The sequence below is a fragment of the Talpa occidentalis genome, unplaced genomic scaffold, assembly GCF_014898055.3.
Source record: "Talpa occidentalis isolate TD23 unplaced genomic scaffold, MPIMG_talOcc4v2.1, whole genome shotgun sequence".
NCBI classification, from domain to species: domain Eukaryota; kingdom Metazoa; phylum Chordata; class Mammalia; order Eulipotyphla; family Talpidae; genus Talpa; species Talpa occidentalis.
The window spans coordinates 114,146,667-114,173,365 of record NW_026555331.1 but is presented as its reverse complement, the minus strand read 5'-3'; the positions used below and the strand labels follow the sequence as shown (position 1 = coordinate 114,173,365).

Here is a 26,699-nt window from a genome sequence, read left to right as displayed (position 1 = left end):
TGTAAAAATTTCAAGGTATATTAGAATCAAGGTATATTAGAATCAAGGTATATTAGAACCCTACAATTTAATTAAGGAAGTGAGCATATAAAATTAAAGAGAGGATATCAATCCAAGAGGCTGGTTTTAGATGTGTGAGAACTTTGAAATTTAGATATTTACAAAACTACCCTCAGACATTTTTAAAACTATGGAAAATTATCCAATTTTATTTTCAAATATTCTCAATAAATTAAATAATAGATAAGTTGTATTTAGGTGGCTGTAAATTCTCACTGTGACAGCCATAGAATCTGAGATTAACAGTTGCTTAAGTAAGAGATTCTATTTACCCTGCTTTTCTGTGTTTACTCAGCATGGTGGTACATTATAAATAACCAGGATGAGGTGTGGGAACCAGCTCTTTGTCACAAACATAAGTGATCTCTCCAGGTCAAAGACCAGTGTGGAACTGCTGACAATATTTAACATACATGGAGCCCAGATGCTTCTGTCACTTGGCTATTTTATACATGTTACCTTATTTAAATCTCACAATGACCCTATGCGGTAGCCATACTTACTCTCCCTCATTTTCAGGTTAAAAATGTATTCACACAGCCATTAAATAAAATGTCAGGGGCCACAAAGCTAGTTTGTGACAGAGCCAAAGTATGACTAAAAGTCTATTTTTTGAACAGGGACTCTCATCCACTACATAGTAAATATTTTTTGGAAAAAACATTAAGGACAAGGGCAGCAAACTCCCTGATTGGTAGCTTTTAATCATGCTTTAACAGTCCTGAATTTATCACAAAGGTTTTGTCTGTTTATTTTAATAAATTTTAGGAATTCTGCCAGGGAGTTTTTTTGCAAAATAAGATTCAAATAGTTACACTACTCCCTCAGTTTACAGAAAGAAATGCTCTCTGGTAAGCTACAGACAAGAAGAAACAAGAAAAGCAAGCTCAGTTGTTTATAATGTATGTTCTGAGGCTTCCCAACAACCTTTCACTATGCTTCTCAGTAATGTTAGCAGAAAATGTTTTAATAGGTGAGAAAAAGGGAAACTATCCTGACATAATACACTGAAAAAGGATTGTTAAACCTGGAATAACAAATGATTTAGAAGTCACTAATGTGTTTCTATGATATTATCTTCATAATTAAATTTTTAGGATGTTATGTCTCTGAATAAAGAGCAGAAAATAGCACTCAAACCTCTCTTCATATCAAATACAATGAAATGATTGAGATTTACAAATGGAGTATGTTTGTTAACTTAGAACACCTTTTAACAACCCACAACTTACCATCCAAAGATGTATATACAGAGAGCAGTTGAACCAGCAATAGATTCAAGGAGCTTAACTTTATGTGGTTCACAATAAGGTTCTTAAAATGCCACTTATTCAGAATTGAAATAAATCTTTGCAATCATATTTTCACATAATATTGAATAGTAGTAAAACTTGAATGGACAACAGCAATGAAAAGCAATATAGATGCATCTTAGCCATTCATTATTAGGTAAAAATGTATGTCCCCCCCAAACTATAAGTATGTAAAAAGAAAAGTAAAAGAGTGATGGATACAGAATTCAGAAAGATGGTTGTCCAATATGGAGAAAAGGCTAACTGTTGCTAAGAAACAGGTTATTTACCAGATCTTAGCTTTTATTACAGATTATGCATTTTCAGGAGTTTAATACTAATTAAAAAAACAACTAAGCAATGTAATTTTGTAAAGATATAAATGAAAATGGAATGTGTAAACCTATTGACAATACTCAGTCATCAACCTAGAATCATACAGTCCTAAAAAAGTGAGTAGTAAAAATAAAATATTGCAGCTGGCAGTCAACTTAAGAATTTTTTTTTAAAGTTGTGTTTTGCTGTTGTTTGTTTAAATACTGGTAGCAAAAATACTTCATATCTGATCATATGAGTTCAAAGCATACTATCACTTTTTTCTTGCTGATTACTATCATTTTTATAATTGTGGTAAAATATGCATAACATAAAATTTACCATCTTAACTTTTGTTTATAGTTCAGAACTAAGTACATTTACATTGTTATGCAAGTAATCTCTAGAATTATCTTGTAAGACTAAAAATTTTATACCTGTTGATTCCTAAATATCATAGTGATTTTTAAAAGGACAACTTTGTATCATTGCATTGAAAATAAATCTGACACAGAATGCATGTCCTTGATCTGTCAATAGCTTTAATCTTTGTTCTCTCATCAAAATTAATACTTCTTTGAGTCATTTCAACATGCTGGATCCTGTCCTTTCTGTTTTATATGGTGATCAGAATTAATCACATTTCAGAAGTAAATTGAGGACACATTTTTATTCAGACCTGACTATCTTATTTGGCATTACTACCAAAAATAATATAATGGACAATAATAAAAAAGAAAAGAACTTCTTCTTGAAGAAACTGAGACTTAAAGAGGAGGAAGTTATAAGTTAAATTACGATCCAAATGATGCTTCTAAAATTGATTTTTAATACATTTATAAGGACTTCAAAAAGGAGGGAATTGCATAAAGATTGATAAAACGTAGAAGCAGTTTTTATATAATTTTTGAAATCTAAATGGATGTTCCAAAGTTAACACAGAGTAATTAACTATTCATTAATCATGTGTTCATTAGACACAATTATGAAGGGCCTTTTGCATGCTGGGCTAGGTGTGGCACTGAGCTGCTAAGATTTGAGTCAGGAAGATGGTTCTGTAAACAGGGTAGTTGCATTTCTAAGGGAGGTACAAAGTGAGAAAGAACACAGAGAGTAGAAACATGAAAGTTTACTGTGTGATAAATTCTCTACCAGTTCCCACTCTTGAGACATTGCTTTAAATTTACTTGCTCCTAACAATTTCAATTCCAATGTAATAGTTTAGTTTAATAGCTTCAACTCCAGTTTTGTGTTAAAGGTTTGACACTGATATAGTAATTTCAGATTCTTTTTTCTCTTTGCAAGGGATATGAATCACTAAAAGATGCTATATTGGTTTGTTGTGCATTTTCAGTTATTGATTTTAAGTCATATAATTATAAATTGAATTGTGTCATTTTAATGAAACCATAATGGTAAAATTATAAATTTCAGATAATCAAGATTTTATTAGTAGCGATACACCGAAAATACAAAGAACTAAGAATTTGTCAGACTCCAAAAGCCAATTTTAACAAATCTTCTTATTTCTGTTTATAAAGCAAATTTCCCCCAAAATAGTATCTGTTTTCATCTTTCACCTTGAATACCATAACATGTAGAAGTTGTTAAAAATAGAAATCAGCCTTGTATTGTTATTATTATTGTACTGAAATTCTAAGAGACGATCACAAAGATAATTTTACTTCTCAAAGGTAACATTCAACCCCTAGAAATAAAGATTTATTGAGATTATATATTGGCTTATTTTGACACAATGTTATCAAGAATTTAAGAATCACAAATAGAATTACCTTAATTATAACAACTTAGGATACATTTGATTATCTTCCAGACACTAAACATTTACTTAAAAGGAAAAAAAAAATCACTGTAGTTGTGCCAAAACTAAAAGATATCATTTTAATTATGATTTATGGCGAGATTTTCTTTTACTTGCCAACTAGTCATTATAATAAACTTTTTAAAAACCTATTCCTTTGATTCCTCATTGATAAAGTATCTAAAGAAAAAGATTTTCACTTAATTCAGTCTAAAAAAATAATAAAAACACCAAAAACTATATTCTTACACTTAGGGTTGGCATAGGATTGACAGAAATATGTTCAACTTACGCTTGTTTGAAGTAACACGCATAACATGACATATCTCTTATCTCTTTATATAAAAGCATTCCACCACATCCACATTTTCTAGTAGTGTGTGTGTGTGTATGTGTGTGTGTGTGTATGTGTGTGTGTGTGTTATGTGGAGTGGGAAAAACAGAACTAGAAATAAATACCAAGAGAGATACACAGGTATGGAGAGGAAGCGAGGGAGTTATTAACCCTGAGTATAGAACAGCATATTTCATTTGCAGCCTTAAATTCCATCACTTTTCACAAAAGTCTGTGGTACTCAAGAGCCTGAAATTATTTGAAGCTTTGAAAATTCCTCACTCTCCAGCAGAAATGATACCACCGAATAAAAATGCAACATCCATAATATCAAAAAGCATCTGGTAATGTGAATAGCTTTTAGGCCTGGTTATTAATATTCTCATTGCTTGTGAGTTGATCAGTAATAACAATGACATATATACATGGTCTTGTACTTCTGTGCCTTGCATATGCTGTATCATGCCAGCTTAAAAGCTATATTAAGCAGGACAAACAAAACATTTACCCCTGTTTGTAAAAGTTGCTGCAGTTGTACTATACTCCTAGAAAGTTACCCACGGATACTGTGTTTTCTACTTATGTAAAGGGCATACCAAAAGTAGAGGTGTCACTTGCATAACTGTCATATTAGTCCTGAAATATTCATATAGAATGTTAGTTCTTAACTGACATTCCATGATGTACCCAATACAGGCTTTAAGACTGTCATTTGGTAGGGAGTAGTATCTAGGGCCTTGAAACTTTAATATCAAGGATCTCATGTATATAGAAAGCTTACTGCTCTGCTCTCTATACACATCAGAACCAAACAGGGTTTAGATGAGTCCAAAATCCCCTTGACATAGTTACCAAGAGTGTAACTACTAATTGAACTACTGCTAAACAGTTCAAGGTTGAATTTGGCTTTAATTTTAGCATTAATCTTATGGATCAAGTTAATAATAGAAAATTATAGTGGTGAACAGAAGTAAATAAATTTATACTATTTCCCCACCTAGTAGTGATAATTTATAATGTTTTAAAACATTGTCTGCTAAATCGTGCCCATCTTCTGTAATTTACTAATTTAACCATGTTAGTATATTTGTGTTTTTTCATATTGAAAAAATGAAACTGATCAATACTAAAGATTAATGTTTGCATTTTACATTTGGAAGGATCAAGTATTAACCTCATATATACAAACATTTTAGAATTAAAGAACACAGATTATGGAAAGATACAATCGAATGAAATGAAAATTGCCTTCATTGTCACATTACATGTGATCATATGCTATAAATACAGATTTTAAACATTTTCCAGAAGATTTAATATTATTATTATATAATAGGACAATATGCATTTAAAAATATATGATCCAGTTATTTTATATTTATTTTATTTGCTTATCTGTTTAAAATACAGAAAGATTTGTTCGCTTTTTAAAGCATTTATACTTCACTTTGGAAAAAAAAATATAAGCAAGAGGAACTTAGAGCAAAGTCCCTAAAATTTTTAACTTCATTCATAATTTATATACTTCATTAACAGTTATCATTTAGTAAGGTGAAATGTCAGACACTTTATTTTTAATTATTTAATCTTAGACAAGTTACAGAAACATTCAAATAATGATAAGGTCTTATAACAACATCCTAAGGAAATTCTAATTATATCTGCTCTTTGTTTCATCTTTGGAGAAGCAATTTAATTGACTCAACTTAGCAAGTGCAAGTTCAGTCAAATGCCCTTTGGCCTAAGCCAGAGATGCCAAAACAACTGAATGGAATATGCAAGAGAAAGTTACAACTTGTTCATAAAACTAATTAAAGACAAAACTTCAGAGCCCTAAAAAAAAAGCAAATAACCAACTCTATTCAATAATAGGATTCAAGTTTTTTGAATGGTTACAAAGAAGCGGGAAATATGTTGCTCTTAAAGGTGAAACACCAATGATTACTGGCTACTCAGTTTCCCAAGCCCAGGGATAGAGAGGTAGAGGATCTATGCTTAGAGAATAAATTACTGAAAAATAAAGACAGGAGCACCAAAGGTAAAGCTTGCATAATTGAAACTGGTGTAGGAACTGTTACATATGAAAAGTTTCATTCTCAAGTTTGAGAAGTTTAGATTTACATATAATGGCAGGGTGTCAACTTTCCCAAGAAAATATGCTTGAATGCAGAAGAAGATGAGTTCTGTCTATTCCTCTGATCTGCCACTTAGTTTCTTCATGGAGTCTAGATAAGAATTGTCTCTTTCTATTTTGAGCACTCAGCTCTTGTATATTTTAATCATCTTCTACAGTCATCTCTAATACACTATGCTTATCATGTCAATCTGACACTTCCTTTACAAGTATATTTAGCTTGGAACATTTTCCTAGGAGTAAAAGATCAATGAAATGCAGTGGAATTACAAGATGTGAGTTTGAGTGTCTAAAGTCTTACCCATTAGCAGTTAAAGCTGCATTTGCAAATAGTATCTCATTATTATCCATGAGCTTATTCTCCCTGGAATACACCTCTGGATGTCCCTTCTTACAATAGGTATCCATTTTAATATCACGTCCCCAGAAAGTCCTTCTCTGATCATCAATCTGAAGTAGTCTTTCAGGAATTTCACATTAAAAAAATGTAATATTTTCCTGTTTGTTTCTTTTTTTTTTCCATCTCCATCATCCCCTCTCCTAAAATTGGAGGTACCATAAAAACAGAGGCATAACCTGTTTTATTTTCCAGCATTATATTTCCAGCATCTAGAAAAGTGCTAGGAACACAGTAGTAACTCATTAAATATGTACCACTTTTAAATGCAAGAAAAATGTTACTGCAGCATACAAATGAAAATAAATCATTAGAAATCCACAAATGGAAAGATAATTTTGAATTATCACTGGCGATTGTGGAATTATGCTTGTGGACAGATTGCACATTTTCTAAGGAACACAGGTCACAGTTTCCATTTTGTTCCTAAAGGAATATATGCCTCTTTGAAGTTTAATGACCACTGATCTTTTAATTTTTTAAAAAGTTTTAAAGATTTATTTTATTTATTTATGCATGCAAGAACTGAGGTGTAGGCCACAGGTGCAGGGGGTGAGAGGATTCACCAGAGACAGAGTGGGAAGCAGAACAGGCAGATCTACTGAAATATACTGCTGAGGGGAGCAGCAAGCGAGACAGGAGAGGTCTGTTGCGCCATGTGGGTCAGCTGCCTGGCCGGGGATTGGCAAAAGCTTGATAGCACTGACTTTAACCCCTATGCCACCAGCGGGGCCCTGTGACCACTGATCTTGAGTAGCAAGGGACATTACTTCTTCTTTCTAATTCTTTAGCACCTGGCACAGTATCACATATATAATAAGCACTCAATAATTCTTGAGTAGTGATCTGTCACATTTTCCTTAAACCTGGAGACAGAGAAAGAGTTCTTGTCAAAGTTCTGGTAGGAGTCTGAGCAATCTGACAGTATCCTGACAGTCTAGTACAGTGACCAGATGGTACCTGCACATCAGCACCCAGGCTAGGGAGCCAACATATCCATGAACGAGGCAATTGTTTTACTTCTATGATTACTAGACAGCATGTGCTCCACAGGCAATAAGAACAGATTAATCATCATGAAACTAAGCAGGGTCCCTTATAGAAAAGTTAATTTATTACTATGTCCACATGGCTTCCAAGTGTTTAAATGTTCTTAATTTTAAGTGTTAACTAAGAATAAAAAGGGTGACAATTTTCTTTTATCAAAAACTTGACTTGAAATGAGAAACTCCTAGTTCTGAGCATTTCCTCATAGTTAATAGGCATACAGGGTAAAAACATTCAATGAGAATGTCCTAGTTAACCATGAAGTGAGTTAATAGGACTGGAGTCAGAAGGTCATTCTGATTTATAAAAGCATCTCTGCTTCTACTATGTATAAAGCAGCAAGTACAGGATCCTTGTGTATGAAAACCCTCTTGTTCCAGACTTCCTTAAGGAAAGTAAAATCACAATGTGCCTTTCATGGTACACAAAGGAGGGTGTTTAAATATTCCACTGAAAAATTATTATAATTAAAATTACAAGCACATTTAGCTTGGTTATTTTCCTAATATAAGTACTTAAAAATAGGAACTGAGTCTCATGAAATTCAAGTAATGTCTCATTTTTGTAATTGCATACTTAGTCTTCATGTTAAAAATAATACAAATTGTTTTATGAGCACTAGATGGAAGATAAAAGGACGGTCAAATCTATAAATGTGGAACTGTCTTCCTAGCATTCTGCTAAAAAACTCTATCCTCTTATTAGAATTTAGCATTTTACCTTTACATTTATCCCAAGTATGCTGTTAAGTAACCAAGAGAGCAAAGTTCTTAAAATAAATATAGGGACCTTAATTTTAGTAAGGTGAAATGAAATTACCTCAGGTTACCCCATAAAAAGATGGAGTTATCTTAGGTAGGCTATGAAATTGATATATTGCTTTCATACATCACTTTCTCATTTTAAAACCCTTAAGAAAACTTCTTTACTTATTCAGAAATCTTATTTGGCATTTTTCACATTAAAGTAAACATAAATTACTTTAAACCAAAATGTTTTAAGTATTATACTGCTTTTGCCTTCAACACTGTGAGTTTAGTTAACAGGTTTGTTGGGGCTCATTTAAAGATCTTTGTTTTTGATAAATCAACATAGAAATTATTTGATCATTTTATAGATAATATTTAAATTTGACACATATCACTTTCAAGAAAAAATATTCTAATTGTTTAAAAATGAATAAAGATAATTAAATATTATCAAAATGAAAGTAAACTTTTTGAAGATTATTTAAAAATGGATTCACACATGCCCTAAACTCTTTTTTTTTATCTAAATTCTTCATTAGAATTTACTGGAACTCTATAGAGATACTATTGAAAAGCATGGGAAACAAGATAAAAAATGCAATTGTTTTGACTGAGGCTATTAATATTCAAAAATAATATTAACAAGAATTAGCATACTCCATTTGATTACCCCTATATTACAAGTGTATCTATACTTCAGGAATAATATACAATGAGCTCACCCTTAAGATTCTTCTTATGGATTTGATAGAAAAGAAAATGTTAGAGAACTTTTAGTTGAGGAAAATTTCAAAATGGGATATTAGGTCAAGATACAGGAATTTTCAAAGTAGGTAGCTAAGAATCATATAGAAAATTTCATTCATGTTCAAGCTCTAAAATAGTTGGAAACTGAAGATTAGAAAGCTTTTCCTTCCCCTTGAAAAGGATTTGTTTTTGTCTGAGACAGTTGTGTCATGTGCCTGAAAAATCCCCAGGATGAGAAGCAGGTATCAGGGAAATGGTTTGATGGGATCCTGAGAAGCACTTGCTATTGAGTACACAGTTTGTGGAATATTATGAATTAATGTTTCAAAGATGAGAGTGAGAGTGAGAGAGATAGAGAGACTCTGCAATGAAAAACCAGTCAGTCTCAATGGAGCCTCTCATCATTCTTTCTCCTTATTCTACTCTAGAGGGGTCACCCATTGTATTTAAAAAGCTTAGGGAAGAGGAGAAGCATTAGGTAGAGAAGAGAATGAAGTTCCGTAAGAGCTCCTTAATAACAAAGCCTTTCCTCATGGCATGCCCAAGCAGAGATGGGAAGAAGGAGAGAGAAGGTTCAGCTTTCAATGGGGTTTTATTATAGTAGATTGGATGTTTTGTTGGACTATTGTCTCTATTACCTAAGTGTGATCTCAAAAGCCACAGAACCTGTTGGAATCACCCAACAGGTACATGAGAAGAACTAGCCCCACAGAGAGGATTGAAAGGGATTGTGGGAGGAAATATTAAGCTTATTATTACATTTCATGAATTGATATGCTAGTTTATGTTAGAATAATAAGAAAAATATATAATAATTGAAGTCTCAGAGTAAGTTTATTTCTCACTGGTCTATTCATTTGCCTCTATAGTCACTTAGGGGGAAAAAAGAAGAAGAAAGAAAACCAAGCAATAAATGCTGAATAATATGGATACAAATGCATTACTTAGTTTAATAAATCATTCCTTTGTGATCTGTTTGCTTATATCCTGGTTTAGAGACTCACCCCACCCATGTATAATTTGAACTGCTTCCAAAATGAGTAACATTTTCAAATGGAAGGATCCCAGCAATTCATTAACTCAGAAACCCAACTAAGAAACATAACTAAACATAATGTATCAGACATTTTCTTTATTGTCAAGTATGATTCCATTTAAAAAAAAAAGTTGGAGAAACAGAGAGAGATTTCAGCTTGTATATATTACTCCTGAAGTTTACATAAAGAAGACTCTGGATTTTATATGAATTATTTCTAGGACTACTTAAGGCTGGCTGAGGTATAGAATGTCCATTTATAATCACAGTGACAGATGCTATGTAGTTAAGAATCATTTGTTTAGAAGTCACAGGTCCTTAAACCATATTGTACAAATGTCAAACACTTTCATTATTATGACTACACTGAACAGGTTTTTAATGTATCACTTATAAATGAATGATAAATGGAAATAAATATATGTTCATAGTTGACCACCGTTCTCAATAACTGTTAAAATTCTTTTTTAATATACTTCCCTCTGACCTGAGACTGAGGTAGGATGCTAAGGGCTGAGGCACATTAGCATTCACTGGGCATATTCAGTTAACTTAAACTATGAGAGATGTAAATATGGAAGGGAGAAACTAGTCTATTCTACTGCATTTCTTAAACATGTTTACCTGAACACGCTTTAGAGTTTAAGAATGAAATTGACAAATTGGCAATGAGATATGAGGGAAGGTTTGGGGAAAATAATCTTCTTCTAAGAAAGAGACATAATAAGGGATGGTCATTTATCTTGTTCGGTTTCCTTTGTCTGATGTAACCGATGAAACTGTGGCAGCCATCTTGCCAATACGAAGAATGTCATTCTAACACACAGAAAGAACTAGGTCCTAGGTAACTTACTAAGCACATACAACCACCCATATTCTACACAGTATTCTTATTATATAACATTTATTTATTTTTTAGATCCAAGTTAGGTGTCTTTTATCCTAAGCTAACAATATGCAGGTTGATAACAGTACTATATTGATATCATACTCAAAAAAGGAAAAGACAAAATTACCAATTAAAAAATATTATAAAAAAAATTATTTCAGTGTCTTTTATGTGTAAAATGGAGATGCAAAAAAGTGAAGAAGCACATGAAAAATAGCCCCCCCCCAATTTACACAAATGAAAAATAATAATTATGTTAGGTAGAACATCTAACACTGGTATAAAAATAAAAAAATGTTCTAAGTAAACAACAACAACAAAAATGTCATGTCACCTGAAGATGAGGAAGGCTTGGAGAGAAAAGGAGAAAAGTGAAATTAGGTAATCGCCTTCAAAAACAAAAAGTAGTGAAGTAAGCAAGAAAATGGATGACAGTTTTAGAAAGTTTTAGCAAAGATACACAATTTGAAAGCAAATTATTTACTTTGGAAATAACATGGCAGTTAAGAGTAAAGAAAGGAAACAGAAAGAATGTGCAATTGTTAGTAAGGGAACAAGGAAGAGAGCATAAAAGTGAGACTAAACACAAGGTGGAATTTGGAATGGCATTAAAGTGAATAAAAAAATAAAGTGAATAAAAGTCTTAATTCACTGACTTTTCTCAGAAATCAGAAACTGTTAGAAGTATATAAATGCAAAGAAAATATGATTAGATTTCTGTTTTTAGAGATAACACTGATGATCATAGTTAATAAATTAGGGAGAAAATGGAGATTCTCTTTTACAGGATTAAACACAGTTGAATAAATGTATCAATACTCACAATTAGAGGAAAGTATTAAAATGTTTGTCACCTTATCAATTTGACCTGTCATCTGAGGTTTTTATTGGGACTGCATCATATTTCAATTTTCCCTTTGCCTAATACTACTTCCTTAGCTACTATCCCACAGACATTGATCCCAAAAACAATGACTTACAAATAGCCTATAAATTAATCTTTATTTCATAGTTGATGTCTGGGGAATTCAATCTATACCACAACTGTTGGGAGTGGTAAATAAAAATTCCAGAACCAGGTATATCACTTGGAATGGGATCATTTCTGTCTGGTTCTAATTGTTCCATTTTGATCTAGTGTTGTGTAGAAAGAGAATGTGAAATCAAGTGCATACCTATCCCAAATCTGTGTCAGAGAGAAAGTCACAAGATAGTCACTGATGGAAGAGAGGCCTTCTGGACAAACTTTGGAAAAATCTATTTAAAGTATGAGGTGTCATATCTCCCGTGATGTGTTTACTCATATTTGCTCTTACATTTACTAAGTTCCTATAGAAATTGAAAAAAAAATCAAAGCTATATTCTTCTTATCTAAATTTTAGAAAGTTAAAAAAAAAAACCTCAATCTACCCAATATTTACTTTCTAGAGAGTGCAAATGCTCTGAAAGTTTTAATTTTTACTCTAATTGTAATTTTGACTCTTTCTCTGCAGTCGTTTATTCACCAAAGTTTATTGAGTATATACCTGTACCATTCATTATAATGAAGAACAAATTCAAAATCTAGTCTGAACAGAGAAAGATAATAACAAGGGTAATATTAAATATTCCTGAATAAGTTTTGACAATGATTATGCTATAATTTGGGGTGACTCTACACTAAGGACTTGTGGTATATTTAAAATGATGAGGAGTATTTTTCAATACATATCCTAAAATTTGATATTTCTATCAAATACTTTCTACTGATCTTTTTTTAAATTTCTTAGAGGAAAAAAATTCCCAACTAGTCACTCATAACTCGATTACATTGTAGATTGCTTTAACTCTAGAGTACAAAGGACATCCTTCAGTCCCACAGATTGTGTGTGGTTTCTTCCACAGAGGAGTCTGGATTTTTGCCGAGGGGCACTGAGCCAACGCAAACCACCTAAGTCTAAACACTGCTAAAGTACTATATCTTGACACTTATTTGCTACTGCAGAGTACCTTTTTGCACTGGAATGATTTATTTAAATTTTAAAGGTGGATACCTACATAAACATAAGTTCTTACCTTTGCATACATAACTCCTTTATGAATTACACATATTACAGAGATATAAAGATGTGTCAGTTAGGCAGAAAACATCTAGTACAGACCCTAACTTTATAATTTGTTCAAATAACCATTTACTTCAATAATATCATAAGGGAAATCAATATTTCATAAGCATTTATTTTATTAAATATTAACACATTTCAAACATGGAATACTGCCAAAGTCAGATTTGCTTAAAATAGCCACAGAGGAAGTAATATTATCAGAATTTATTTTAAGCAATGATCTAATACACTCAGTTCAGATAAATGGACTTTTTCTTCCAATCCCTGAAGGCAGAGCAGCACAAAAACAAGCTTCCTTAAAGTATGAATTGCTTTTCACTGTTGTACTAAAACTGAGATATATTTGGAACAAGCTTTGTTAGCTATGTAGTATCTCTTAAAACAAATCTGAAATATTGACTAAGGCTTACTTGAAACTTTTTCCAAAAAACTGCTGCTAGGATATTTACTGATGATTGAGACAATTGTTGATACCATCACTAGGTTCTCCTAGGAGTACGAGTAATTTAAAAATTAATTCCTAAATAAAAACACAATCTTAAGAATAAGTGGAATAGAGTAATAATGGCAGGATAGAAGGCACATTTTTCAGATTCTAGCACATAATCAACTTGACTTTACTGTAAACAATATTCAGGCTACAAATTATTTTAAATAAGAACTTGATTTGCTTGTAAGTGCTTAGGCTGAAACAAATAAAGAACTACTGGCAACATTTAGCCCTTGCTCTTTCTTCTAGAAACCCAATTTATAAAAGGAACTCTCCTGAATTGCTGGTGGGAGTGCAAACTGGTCCAACCACTATGGAAAGTTGTGGGGAGAGTCCTGAACATACTAAAGATCGAGCTTCTACATGATCCAGCAATCACTCCTAGGTATTTACCCAAAGAACACAGAAACATCAAATCCAAAGAGAACCTGCACCCCTGTGTTTATAGCAGCACTATTTACAATAGCTAAACTTTGGAAACAACCCAAATGCCCCAAAATAGATGACTGGATCAAGAAGATGTGGTACATATACACAATGGAATATTACTCAGCATTCAAAAAAGATAAACACTTGCAATTTGCAGCAACATGGATGGCACTGGAAGGGATCATGCTCAGCGAAATAAGCCAGAAAGAAAAAGAAAAATACTGGATGGTCTCACTCATAGCAGGAATCTAGAAAACCTAAATAAGGGACCGGGAAAAAGAATAGCTATAAGAAAGAAAAAATCAAAATCAACAAACAACTATGAACCAGAGACACAATGGGGGGGGGAGGGGTTGGGGTCAAAATAAGGGGGTTGCAATTGTATGGGGAATACAAAAATAAAACTTAAAAAAATTCATTAGAGGGGAAAAAAAAGAAACACAATTTACTTGACATGCCGACAAATGTATCTGCTTTCACAGACTGTCTTCATCAAGTCTGTGCAGTATAAAAAACAATTCCTTTTTCTTTAGTGGACCTCAGTTAAAAAGTGTCAAAGAACTACTTAAAAATTAAACTAAGAGCAGAAAGTGTTGTATCTAATGCAGGCATTAAACAATATTGACACAAAGGAGATTTATAATTTGCTTTTGTAGACTGAAAAGCTGATAATATTCAAATAACTGATTTTAAGTTATTAAAATTATCTCAGAATTAGATGGTTAAATGAGAGTCATCATTGTAGGTCAAAGTTATAAGCTTCAAGGTTCTATGATGACCTAGAAACAACTCTTTTTGAATAGGAAGAATTTTCTATATATTTTCAATATTGGGAACAATTGACCTGAAACCCACTTCTGAAAAATAAAGAGAAAGAAAAAAAAAACAATTAAAAAATGCCTCTTAGATATAGGATGGTCATATATGTTCCTCAGCAGTCATTCAATGTCTTCTAGTCTTAGAATTTATCTTTGCTTGCACAGATACTGATATTTACTAAAGTACTTAATTATGTTTGAAGTGTGGCATCTTTTCCTCTGGGCATCACAGTCCTAGATGGAAATGTAGACAAGGCAGCTATTGCTTTTCTTGTTTTGAATGATTAGTATACATTTCCTTTTAGTAGTAAGAGTGTTCTTAACAAGTCCATAGTTGGGGGATTATTATTCTTCATGACCTGAGTCTGAAGGAGAAACTGGTACAGATACAAAGTAAGAGTATAGAGAAAACAATATAGCATTAAAATGTTACCATAGCCACACTATCATTTGAAAGTACACTCACTTGTTTATTTAAAGTCAATAAAATTATTCTTGTAATTGCTATAGATACAGATGTTAATTCTTTATGAATAACTCATTTGCCAGCTTCTCAACATAAAACTTTATATTTTCATTATAGTTAACATTTACTAATTTCTAATAATTTTCATTCATATTTTCAATAGCTTATTACTATACCTGTTGACTCTTGGCAAGGTATATTTGTATATACTAAAATCCATAAAAGTTCAAAATGTATGTCAGAGGAAATATGTTTTTAATATATTCTTTTTTGGTAAGTATCTGACCTGCTACATTTGATATCAAGTCATTTAACACAAAACAAAAGAGAAGAACATAGATAAAAATAAATGCAGCCTGTGAACTATATATAAATGAACTGACCTTCTTAAAATTTTTGTTTATGTCAACCAGACTGAGCAGAAAGATGTGGTCCTTGGCTCCCAGGAGCAGCCTGCCTCGTTCCTCATCTAATAGAAAGGTTTGGAAATCCAGTCCTTCTGATGACCCCAAAAAGGGAATACAGCTATTTGAAAGCAGCAAATCTATGATAAGGTAAAAGAACAGAAAGAAAATAATTCTAAGTAAGCAAAATATTTATTTGCCACAATATATGCAATGTCCCACTTCGTAAATACATTAAAGCAGCATAAAAGTTCCAATTTAGATATATGCAAATAGCACATACTTACTTAGAAAGATATAATTTATTATATTTGTATTTTACTAATAAAATATTGATCTTACATATGAAAAATTCACAATATTAAAGTGAATATAGAACATACAGAAGCAATTAAATATAAAACACTTCACAGCCACATGCTGACCTTTAATCAAACATCTACCTACAGAAATATTTGCAAACTAATCAAATTAATCCACATATGCAAAATAAGTGCCAAGATATATCTCATAGCATTTCTCCACCTAGTTTTATGTTTAAATAGAAGCTGATGTTTGGAAGGTTATATTGTGTCTATTTTATATACTCAGGAAGACACAAAGAAAGAAGCTGAATCCAAATAAAATTATTCTGAACTAGTAATGGAATTAGAATTTAAGTCTGGAGGGAGTTTGAAAATCAACTAATTTCATAAATAAAGCTGTTTAATTCCAGCCAGGTAAAGCAATATGCCCTAAAATCACAATATTTGTTCTGGCAAAGTTGATAATAGAACTTCAGTTCCAGTTTCCATTTCTCTTTGACACTTCCTGTAGGTTCTAAATCTTTGTTTCATGTATAATTGTGACATGAAGAAACTACCCCATCTAAATTTAGATCTCAGTGCGCATGAACCCAAATCTTTTTCAATAGATTTTACCCCAAATATTATCATACCTTCTCATTTCCATAGCCCTAGAGTATTAAATACCAATAGAGTAATAATATCATTCAACATTTGCTAAAGTCCATTACATTACTGGACTTTTAACTTAAACCATTATTTTCAAGTAACTGATGAGAAAGACAGAAAGATAAAATGTTTCAGAAATAAGAATCGATATACTTCTAAAATGTTATCGTGACAGCTTTCAAGCTCTCTAAAGTAGATATGGCTCTCTTAAACTTAAAGGCTATGCATTGTATCCATCAAGTTTGTACTTTATTATTAGATCATATTTTTAAGTACTTCACTCTTTTTTTCCTCATTTACAATAGGCTAAATATTATTCACCTTAGTGAGTAAGCTAGATTTTTGTCTTAGTTTAAACTAAAAGACAGCATGCTAAAGAAGATATATTATCTGAATTCTTAAGTTGAGTGAGCTTTAATAAATATAAATGTTCTAGTAATATTTTTGGTTCACAAATATTATACCAAATGGAAGTCTGAACTTTTACTAATTATTTTTATTAAGCTAAATATATCTTTTTAGACCAAAGACACAATGGAATGACATATTTTAGCATCTCCAAAAGCAGTATACCTATTTTTGTTGGGTTAATACCCAACAAATATTCCATACTGTACCCTGGCTCTTGTATGCACAAATTAAATAAATATATCTTAAAAAAAATTTAAAAAGAAGCATATTTTCTCATCTTCCATTGGGTTGAGAGTCCTTCCACAAACTCACAGATGAGTGTGGAAAAAAGATATGTGCATAAAATACAACCTTGGTTGTATTGTAAAAAAGAATCAAAGAGAGAAGAATGGAATGAGAAGGTAAGATATATGTGACCTAAAGCCTTAACAACACATTTTACACAACTTTTATTCAATCTGGCAATTCTAAATCTTCCATGAAATTGCCCTTAACAAATTTCCCTTGAACAAAGATTTCCCTTTAATGTAAACTGAAACAGACAAATGGAAAATACATAAGGAGAATCCCATGATTATATCTTGACCCAACTAAGAAGAAAATGCCTATTTCACATATTCAGGTTGTATGATATATATTCTTATGATTTCATGTGCTCTTAGATAATAATTATTTTATACCATGCATTACAATGTTAATTACAAAATGATGCAAGGCTTAGCCTAATGAGTAAGCATGTGTGCCTCAGGTCCAGACCAGCTGGGTCATGTCCTAGTCTCACAAATCTGATCTAAGACAAGAAATTTAACTTCTCTGTTCATTAGCTTTCTCACCTATAAAATGAATAATAATAGAAACTATTTGTTGTCACTTAGGATTGAAAAATAAATGAATTAATCTATGAGGGGCATTAGAATAGTGTCTTTTTTTATATAGAGGCATGTTTTATTTATTTATTTATTTGTTTGTTTGTTTTGTATTTATACATGCACTGGGTACAGGCAGAAGTGTGGGAGGATGAGAGAATTCACCAGAGCCAGAGCAGGGAGCAGAGCAGGCAGAAGGACCGAAGTACACTGCTGAGGGGAGCAGCGGCCGGCAGGAGAGGTCTGCGTGCCATGTGGGACCCTCCTCCAGTGGCCGGGGAGCAGCCAGGGATCAAATCTGCACCGCAGAGGCTGCAGGCAGTTTTGCATCCCAGCGCTCAACCGCTGCGCCACCAGGGAGGCCCTAGAATAGTGTCTTGTACACAGTAATTGTTTTATAACTATCAGCTATTAAAATGATGATACAGTATTTTTTAAACTCTATATAAAATCTATACAAAAGGAAGTTATAATACTTCCCAACTCATATAATTCTCATGATGATTGAAGAAGGTAATACAAAGTTTTAGAACAGTGCCTTCAGATAGGAAAAGTTCAATAAACATTAACTCTTATTTTGAATATGATTATGTTTGGGCTAGATAATTTTTTAAAAAGAAGCATATTTTTGGGTCTCCCTGGTGGTTCAGTTGGTTGAGCACAATGCTATGACGCTGTCTGCAGCCTCTGCAGCACAGGTTTGAGCCCCGCCGGTCAGCGAGATAACCACATGGTGCAGCAGACCTCTCCTGTCTCGCCCACTCCTCCCCTCAGCATTGTATTTCGTCAGTCTGCCTGTTCTGTTCCCCACTCTGTCTCTGGTGATTCCTCTCACTTTCCCGCACATCTGGCCTGTACCCTGGCTCTTGTATGCACAAATTAAATAAATATATCTTAAAAAAAATTTAAAAAGAAGCATATTTTCTCATCTTGAGGATGTTGAGAGTCCTTCCACAAACTCACAGATGAGTGTGGAAAAAAGATATGTGCATAAAATACAACCTTGGTGAAATAAGTTCTAATCAAAACACACAAAATGTTAACAAAATAATTGTGCATCACTTTACAACTGGAGGTGATATCTGAGAACACTCTTGAGGGATTGATAGAAGCTTTACACAAAAGATATACAGAAATCCTTACTTCAGGCTTTAGAAAGAGCACTAGACTGTAAAGGGATATATGTCATCTCAAGCACACCTACGCATTGCATTTTTAATATGTCTTCTGCCCTAAAGTGTGAGCTCCTTCAGGGCAAAGTCCATGCCTTACTTATCTTTGAATTCCCAGCACCTATCTTAGAGTCTAAGACAAATTAAGCGCTTAATAAATATTTGTGGAACTGAAGTATTTCTGTATGCTGGAACACAGAGAACATGTGGGGGCAGTGAGAAGTGAGACTGGACATAAAGGCAGCTTCCAGATAATAGGGAGTAAGATGGCAGGCTGTGGAGTTTGGTTATATTATGTAGGTAACAAAAATATTTTATACAGGAAAGTGACAAAGACAATAACTGAGTGTTAGAAAGATAAGTTTGGCTACAGTATTAAAGTGGATGAGACTCAGGAAAGGTGGGGGTAGGGAGATTACCCAGAAGTTTCTGAAAGACAGTGAGTCTCAGAATTATAGAAGGAAAATGTTAGGAATCTTGAATTTCATTCTTTTCTTTCTACTTATACAGTGAGGAAAATAAAGTTGATGCAGTCATTTGCTTTATTTTCTTTTACCATAACCAATTCTATGGATTTAGTTTCAAACAGATTTGACAAAGAAAAGCAGCTCCAAAAATAGTGACTAACCTGAAGCATTATCATTTTAAAATGATTTAATGTTGCCTTGTGACAATGTTAGCATCAAAACGATTAAAGCATACTTCTCCAGTTCTTTGTAGCCAAACTAAATAATTAGACTTAGGCATTACACATGAAAATTTCTCAGGCTGACGCACACTTTTTGAAAAGACCTTGGAACAGAGATTGGAATAGGTTCCCTCTTCCCCAGGCAGCTTATCTTTCTTGCATTTCTGCCAAACCAAGCAAAGTCATTTTTATTTCCATAGGACCATCAACCAAAGTGCAGGGGGGAAAATAAAACAACAACTAAGCCCAGAGCCTGCATCTTAACACCTAGCTAATACACTCCCAAGATTTCAGGAATCAGAAATGGATGCTAGCTCTTCAGGTTTGCAAATGCATGAGTTATAAATTCTCATATTTTGGCAATATTTCAGAATTTTATTTTTTTTCTTCTCCTAAAGTGAAAATTCTCAGGCATGTGATTTTTAGGACTGTCCACAGTTTATAACCTTTTTGAAAAGGAATTCTTGTTTTGTTTTCCCTTGGGTGGTGAGGTGAGTGTATTGCTTTACACATGCCTGCTCTGTACTTTTTTAACCAGCCCCACCCTTCCTGAGATGACAGTAGCATTTACCTTCAGGACTTAAATGCATTCTTTGTTTTATCTACCGGAACCTTTGACCTAATCCATCATAATCATGCTTAACTGTTCTTTTAGCAATTCATTGTTCTATGTTCTATCACCTAGTTCTCAGTTTGGAATCATACTTAGTGCTCAGGACCTCAAATTCCCACTCTTGCTGGAGTAAAACACTCTTAGAAAATCTACATGCTGATTATTTCTGAAATAAATGAAGCAAAGATATGATTATTCATTTATTCCACTTGTTTAAATATGAAAGGCACTGTGCAAGGTAGATTTAAATCGATTGTGGACACAGAGATATGTGACTCACAGATCCTTGATGAATAAACCACCACAGTGCACTAGAAAGGTTCTGAGGATCAAATGACCTATCAACAACATCCTATTATGTGTGTGTATACCTGTGAATGTTTCCTAAGAGGCTGTCCAGAGTCATCATGAAAATCTGGTATCTCAACACAAGTCATAAGAAATTATATGCTTCCCACATACAATTAATAATCATATTTAAAATAATTTCTCATTTCTAGCACAGGACAGTAAGTCACTGTCCTCATAACACTTAACTTTTAGGGCCTCTCTGGTGGCGCAAAGGGTTAAGCACAGCACTGTGAAGTTATCCTCAGCCTCTGCAGCAGCGTGGGTTCGATGCCAGGCCAGCCAGGGACCTACCCACATGGCGCAGCAGACCTCTCCTGTCTCACCCTCTGCTCCCCTCAGCAGTGTATCTCAGTCATTCTGCCTGTTCTGATTCCCACTCTGTCTCTGGTGAATCCTCTCACCTCCTGCACCTCTGGCCTGTACCCCAGTACTTGTATGCATAAATAAATCTTTAAAAAAACTATAACTTTTAAAGGCAATCAACTGACTGATTTCTGATCACCAGGTACTCTGCTCTTATTACAATGATTTTGGTAACCAGTTGTACTTGTGTGGATCTTACTGCTTAGTGGAAAGGAAATGCTCATCCAGAAAAAAATGGAAATATATTTGTGACATAGGACAACTGTACCTAAAATGGCAAACTGTTCCGTATCTTCTGAATAGTAAAATGAAAAGGACTTTCTATTTCCTTTAGCTAGCCAAATACTGATACTTCAGTCTCTCATCCCTCTGTGAGGCAGAGGAACCACATGGTTGCTAAGCTCCTTCCAACACTGGATATCTATATTAGAACTTTTTATGATTGATTTTGTTAATATCAATATTTTATCAAGAACTTCAATTCACCTCTCTACTTGTACCTGCTCTGTTTCTTGGAGCAGATAACCTGTAACCTTAGGGTAGAAGAGAAATGTAGTACAAAGAAATACTAAAGGAGATATTAACAATAATTTTGTTTGATTAATTCAGTGAAGTCCAGAATGGTTAAATGGACTTCACAAAACCCCTTCTGCAATTAATGACAGAGACTAGCAACAATGAATCGCCTCACTCACAGATATATAGCCCTCTGTGTGAAGGGATGGTTTGAAATAAACATTTGCTCTGAAAAGAATTCTTTGTACCCATTTAGTATCCCTTAATACAATTATTCATTCAGCCTGAAGAAACATTTGACCTGATGGTCTATATTCTTCCTCTTCACTCCAGAAAGGAAGGGAGTAGTTAGTCACATTGAATCCAATAAATTTAGGATTAAGCAACACAGACTTCCTCAGTGTTTGTTAAATGAACAAGATCCTATACCCTTCAAATCCTGCATTTATTGCCAGAAATCCTGAACTGGGTGGAGCTGTCAGTTTCTCTCACGAAAGCTACATAGCAGAAAAATGGCTTCCCACATCCTTCAAAGGACATTCAGCAACATGATACATTTTAACAAGAAAAATGAAAGTTATTAAAGACAAAATGTCATGGTGTAAAAAGAAAATGACCTTTGAGAAAAGTCAATGTCCAATTTACTCCAACCTAAGGAGAATTCCTCTGCTAAGAAAATTTACAACCAAAAATGGATCTAGATCAATGGATCTTTCCCTACCATGTTAGACTATTCAGCACAAATTAATGCCCCACCTACCCTTCATCCTCCTGGAGGAAATAACCTTGAAGGACAATAAAGGGTGTGCTGAGATTTCTTGAATAAGGTCACATCTCTAGTGTGTTTTCTGCAAAAACTCTCTAAAAAGTAAAAGAATTTCTATTCCTGTTTCCCCCATAAATTCAACTTTTTCTTTTTGATCTTTAAATTCCCAGAGCTTTCATACTGACTGTTTGTATCCAAAGATTCCTTCTATGAAATTCCTTTTTCTCATAGTTTCCAGAAATATTTTGGCTATAAAACCATCCCATCCAAAAAGCCCATTCTCAGTTTGGATCAGGAATTGAGTAAAAGGAGTAAAGTTTATTCCAAAATGAAAATTAGTATCTAATGTTGTTGCCCACGAGTCCCTTTGGTACTCTATGAACTTGTATTTGTTTCTCCAGCTTTTGGTTGAAAATAAAGCATGGAATCTCTCTTGGATTCTACTTTTCAAAAATTAACTCTTCTTAGAGTGCCTCCACCTGGTTTTCTGAGATTTGTGATCCTATTGAAAAGGTTTTCGTTACGCAGACAGCTCATGTCCACCTGTCAAAAGTAACACTTATACTCTATGTTCATTTTGTCTCCACAGCTAATAACTCAAATTATATCAAATATATAAAGAAAGAATATTGGTCAAGGTAAAATCCCTACAAAAGATTACTTCAAAATTATAGTTATGTTATATTACCATTATATATACCGTTATATTACCATTTCCCAGATAAGAAGTCCAACCTGACTGTTTTCTTCCTGCATATGTAAATTCAAATCAGAACGAAAAAACATTAAATTCTAATTTGTTCTTCTACGACAGAATATGGAGATCGCTCTGTTCATTAGGTCATAGAATATGATCTATGTCAATAATAAATCAGATGATATTTCAGAGGGAAACACAAATTAAAAACAAAACAAAACAAAAAACCCTATTATATCATCAGAGCTATGCCCTCACCAGGAAAGGGTGAGGAGTAGGATTGCATACCCATCTACATTCATGCTTTTAAAACCACAGGTTTATACGTATTTGGCTAGCTTTCAATAATAGATGCTTTATATATCCATTATGTGAGAGATTCATAATTTATGACTATGAGTCTTTTTAAATCCTTACTGTGAGGAAGAACCTTTCAAGATTCTCAAAAGCTTTGCTATAATTTTTCCTAATGACTTTTGAAAAAAATATTAAAATTACAAATACCTAGTACATTTTCAGAAGAGTAGTGCCGTAATAGAATAACCTTTCACAGAATAATTAAGAGGATAATTCAAAAGAAGATTGATTCTATTTTGACAATTATTTTCTTAACTCCCTTCAAAATATTGAGTTTTTCCTCTTTCAAATTTTAAGGAAAGTTTTAAGTCAAAATGCCATATTACAAATGAATGTGGATTTGTTTTCAATCAAATAGTGAATTTAGTTTCTATAAACCTCAGAAAATCATACTTTAATATACTATCTACTATGGATACTATATAGCAAGACAAATATGATAGGAACAAAAAAATTGTCAAGCTAAGGGCACCACAAATTAATTTATAAAGAGTAGCAGAATAACTTAAAGATAATAGGTTTTTTATGACAGCATTACTTTCAAAGTTAATTATATTAATCACATTAAAGTAAATCAATTCACAAAGTAATGTTAAAAAGCATATGCAAGGCTATCTCTCTCCTCTCCCATTCTGTCCATCACTGATCTAATCCACATATTAACACATTTGCTTAGTTTTTGTTGTCTATTGATTTCTAATTTATACATAATATATACTACATCTTAAAGTTTTTAAAGATATTTTTGTTGATAGAAGTATTTTCCCTGATAGAAGTTAAGAACTTGAGTTTTTTGCCATTTCTTTCCCTCTGACCAAGCGCCTAAATTACTATAATATATTCATTTTTATGAAAAATGTATTCCATGATTCCATTACTACTACAAGGTAAATTCTTCCCTACTAGAAAAAAATATTTATATCAATATTTTCCCAGTTGTAACATTTAGTGTTTAACATATTTGTTTAACATACATAAGGAACACTATCTGCATTGTTTAGACCATGATCAAATCTCAAATTTTTTTAAAACACCTCCATAAAATTTCAAATGAAATGATCAGATTTTTTTTCCTGGACTAAGATGAGCTTTCTCAAATTTTCTTCTACCTCTCATCTATTTTGAACCCCATCTCTCCTGGGTAGAATGTTTTCCTCCTTGATTTATTTTCTTATTTTGATAAGCACATCTCCTGAAGCTTCCTAAGAAACTGTGGCCGAAATTTAAAGTTTTGGAACTCTCCATGTGTGAATTGTCTCTAATATGTCTTCATCAATAGTTGAGTTAACTGTAGCATTCTGGGTTGAACAGCATTCATCCTCAGAGCTGTGAGTCCATTATACACCATCTCCTGGTTTCCAAAGATGTGCTTGAGATCACCGATATCCCAAGTCTTTGATAGTGTCGTTTATTTTTTTCTGGAAGTTATTTGAATGACCTTCTTATTGTTATTATAAATTTATAAAAATTGGCCTGAAACTTTTTTCAGTTTATTAATAATGCTGGATACTTAATATGAGATTTGAATCAAAATTTAATTTCCACTGATTCATAAAGCTTTCAGTTTGGTTTTTCATTCAGAACAAATCAGGTATCTATTATCTATAGAGCTTTTCTCCAGATTTTCTCCAAAAGGGTTCTTAAGCATTTGTCCAAAAAAGGATAATACTGGTAGAAATGTACAGAGAATTTCCAAGAGGAGTTATAGAATTATGTTCTTCTGAATTTCAGGCATATACAATAAAATAATGATTGCCACTTACAGTTTCCTATAAAGTGTTTGTCTCTCATAAAGTGTTAGTTCTCTGCTGATGATTTTGAAATAAACACCTAAAACCCAACTGCCTCTCTCAAGTTGCAGGACAGAACACCCTATTGTCTGCTTGATATTCTCATCCCCCCCACAACCATCTACACCTACAGACTTTAATGAATGTACTGACATGACAATTAAGCTCAAAATACTAGAATTATTTTTTTGGTTTTTCTTCCTTATTATTCCTTTTCCCCAGTTTAAATATTTGGTACCTCTACATCCATTTTACTTACCTCATACCAACAGCCAGCTTAACTTTGAAGCCCAATAGCCTATTTCGTGCAAGCTTTCTATTCCTCCTAAAATACTTATCCTATTGCCAGTCAGGCTAAGATCCATACTAATTACTTCTCTAAATTACTGTAACAGGCTGATAAACTATTTTGTTCCATGCCCCTTTCCTCAACAATTCCTACCACATGATAATGCATATTCCACTTTCCCCTTAAATCACAATTAAATTAGGTCAGTTTCATGATCAAATTCATCCAATTCTTCAATATATACTTCATTCAGTAAACCCTAAGTTTCCCCTAATATTCAAAGTTCAATTTCATACACTGCCTCTTCCAAAATTCTCTTAAATGTATGGTTTTATTTACCCCTATCCTATAGCATCAATCTTGTTGCAGTTATTTCATGCCTTAAAAACTAGAAATCCTTACAGATAAGAATAATGTCTACATTACTGCTGTAATTCAACATTATTTATTGTACATAACAAGTCTAAAACAGGTTTAATGAATTTTTCAAACTACTAATTTTTGTTTCCATTGGTTTATCTACCTTCTATCAAAATCAGGATTTATTATGGGCTTATTAATAATTTAGAGAGGTTAATGTGCATTTAGAAACCAAGCTGTGGCTCTAATGCTCTGCAATCAGAAGAGGTTCCTGTTGTGATCTCCACATGCTCACAGGCATGGGGATGGCGGGAGAGAAAGGAAGGGGGCCTGAAATAAGACACTGGAGAGCAGTGCTTCAAGGGATTTAAACATGTACTCAAATCACCTGGGATTCTTGTTAAAACATAGGTGCTCATTTGGAAGTCTGGGAGGGGGGCTACGAACTACACTTCTAAAAAGCTCCCAGATTATGCTGATACTATTGGTCCTTGGCTGATACTATTGGTCCTTGAGCCACAGCTGGAACAGAAAGGCTAAAGAAAATTGTGTGCCTCTTGACCTGAAGAGCTGGATTCTTGAGATAAACTAGTTTATCTTCAACCCTTAGATAATGGCATGCGTAAATTTATACAAGATGGTCAAGGTTATTCTTGGTCAAATCTGTACATTCCTAACTTATTCTAACTTAATGAACTTATAACTAAAAAAAAAAAAAACCTGTTACAAGTGATATATGACTTGCTTAGTTTAAACCCATGATATATAAACTCTTTTCTCCTCAGTTTTTCCATCAAAGAAGAGAAGTACATTCATTTAATGTGCATTAACCTGAGGAAGATGTAAAGTTGTCAAATTATGATTTGACATTAAGTTTAGCATCTCTGTGAAAACTGTCACAAACCTACTTTGTAATTTATATTTATAATATATACTATTTAATTTGATTCACAAGTAGAATCAGAAAGATTGC

General features: G+C 33.1%; 1 protein-coding gene across 2 annotated transcripts in view; it reads right to left on the bottom strand.

The window, feature by feature from the left end:
- SEMA3D (semaphorin 3D) overlaps positions 1-26,699 on the bottom strand; it is a 175,904-nt gene that overhangs the window by 79,436 nt on the left and 69,769 nt on the right. For both annotated transcript variants that reach the window (XM_054692482.1, XM_037510764.2), the window contains exon 3: positions 15,514-15,674. In XM_054692482.1, coding sequence (XP_054548457.1) covers positions 15,514-15,674 — 161 coding nt within the window. The remainder of the gene's footprint in view (positions 1-15,513; positions 15,675-26,699) is intronic.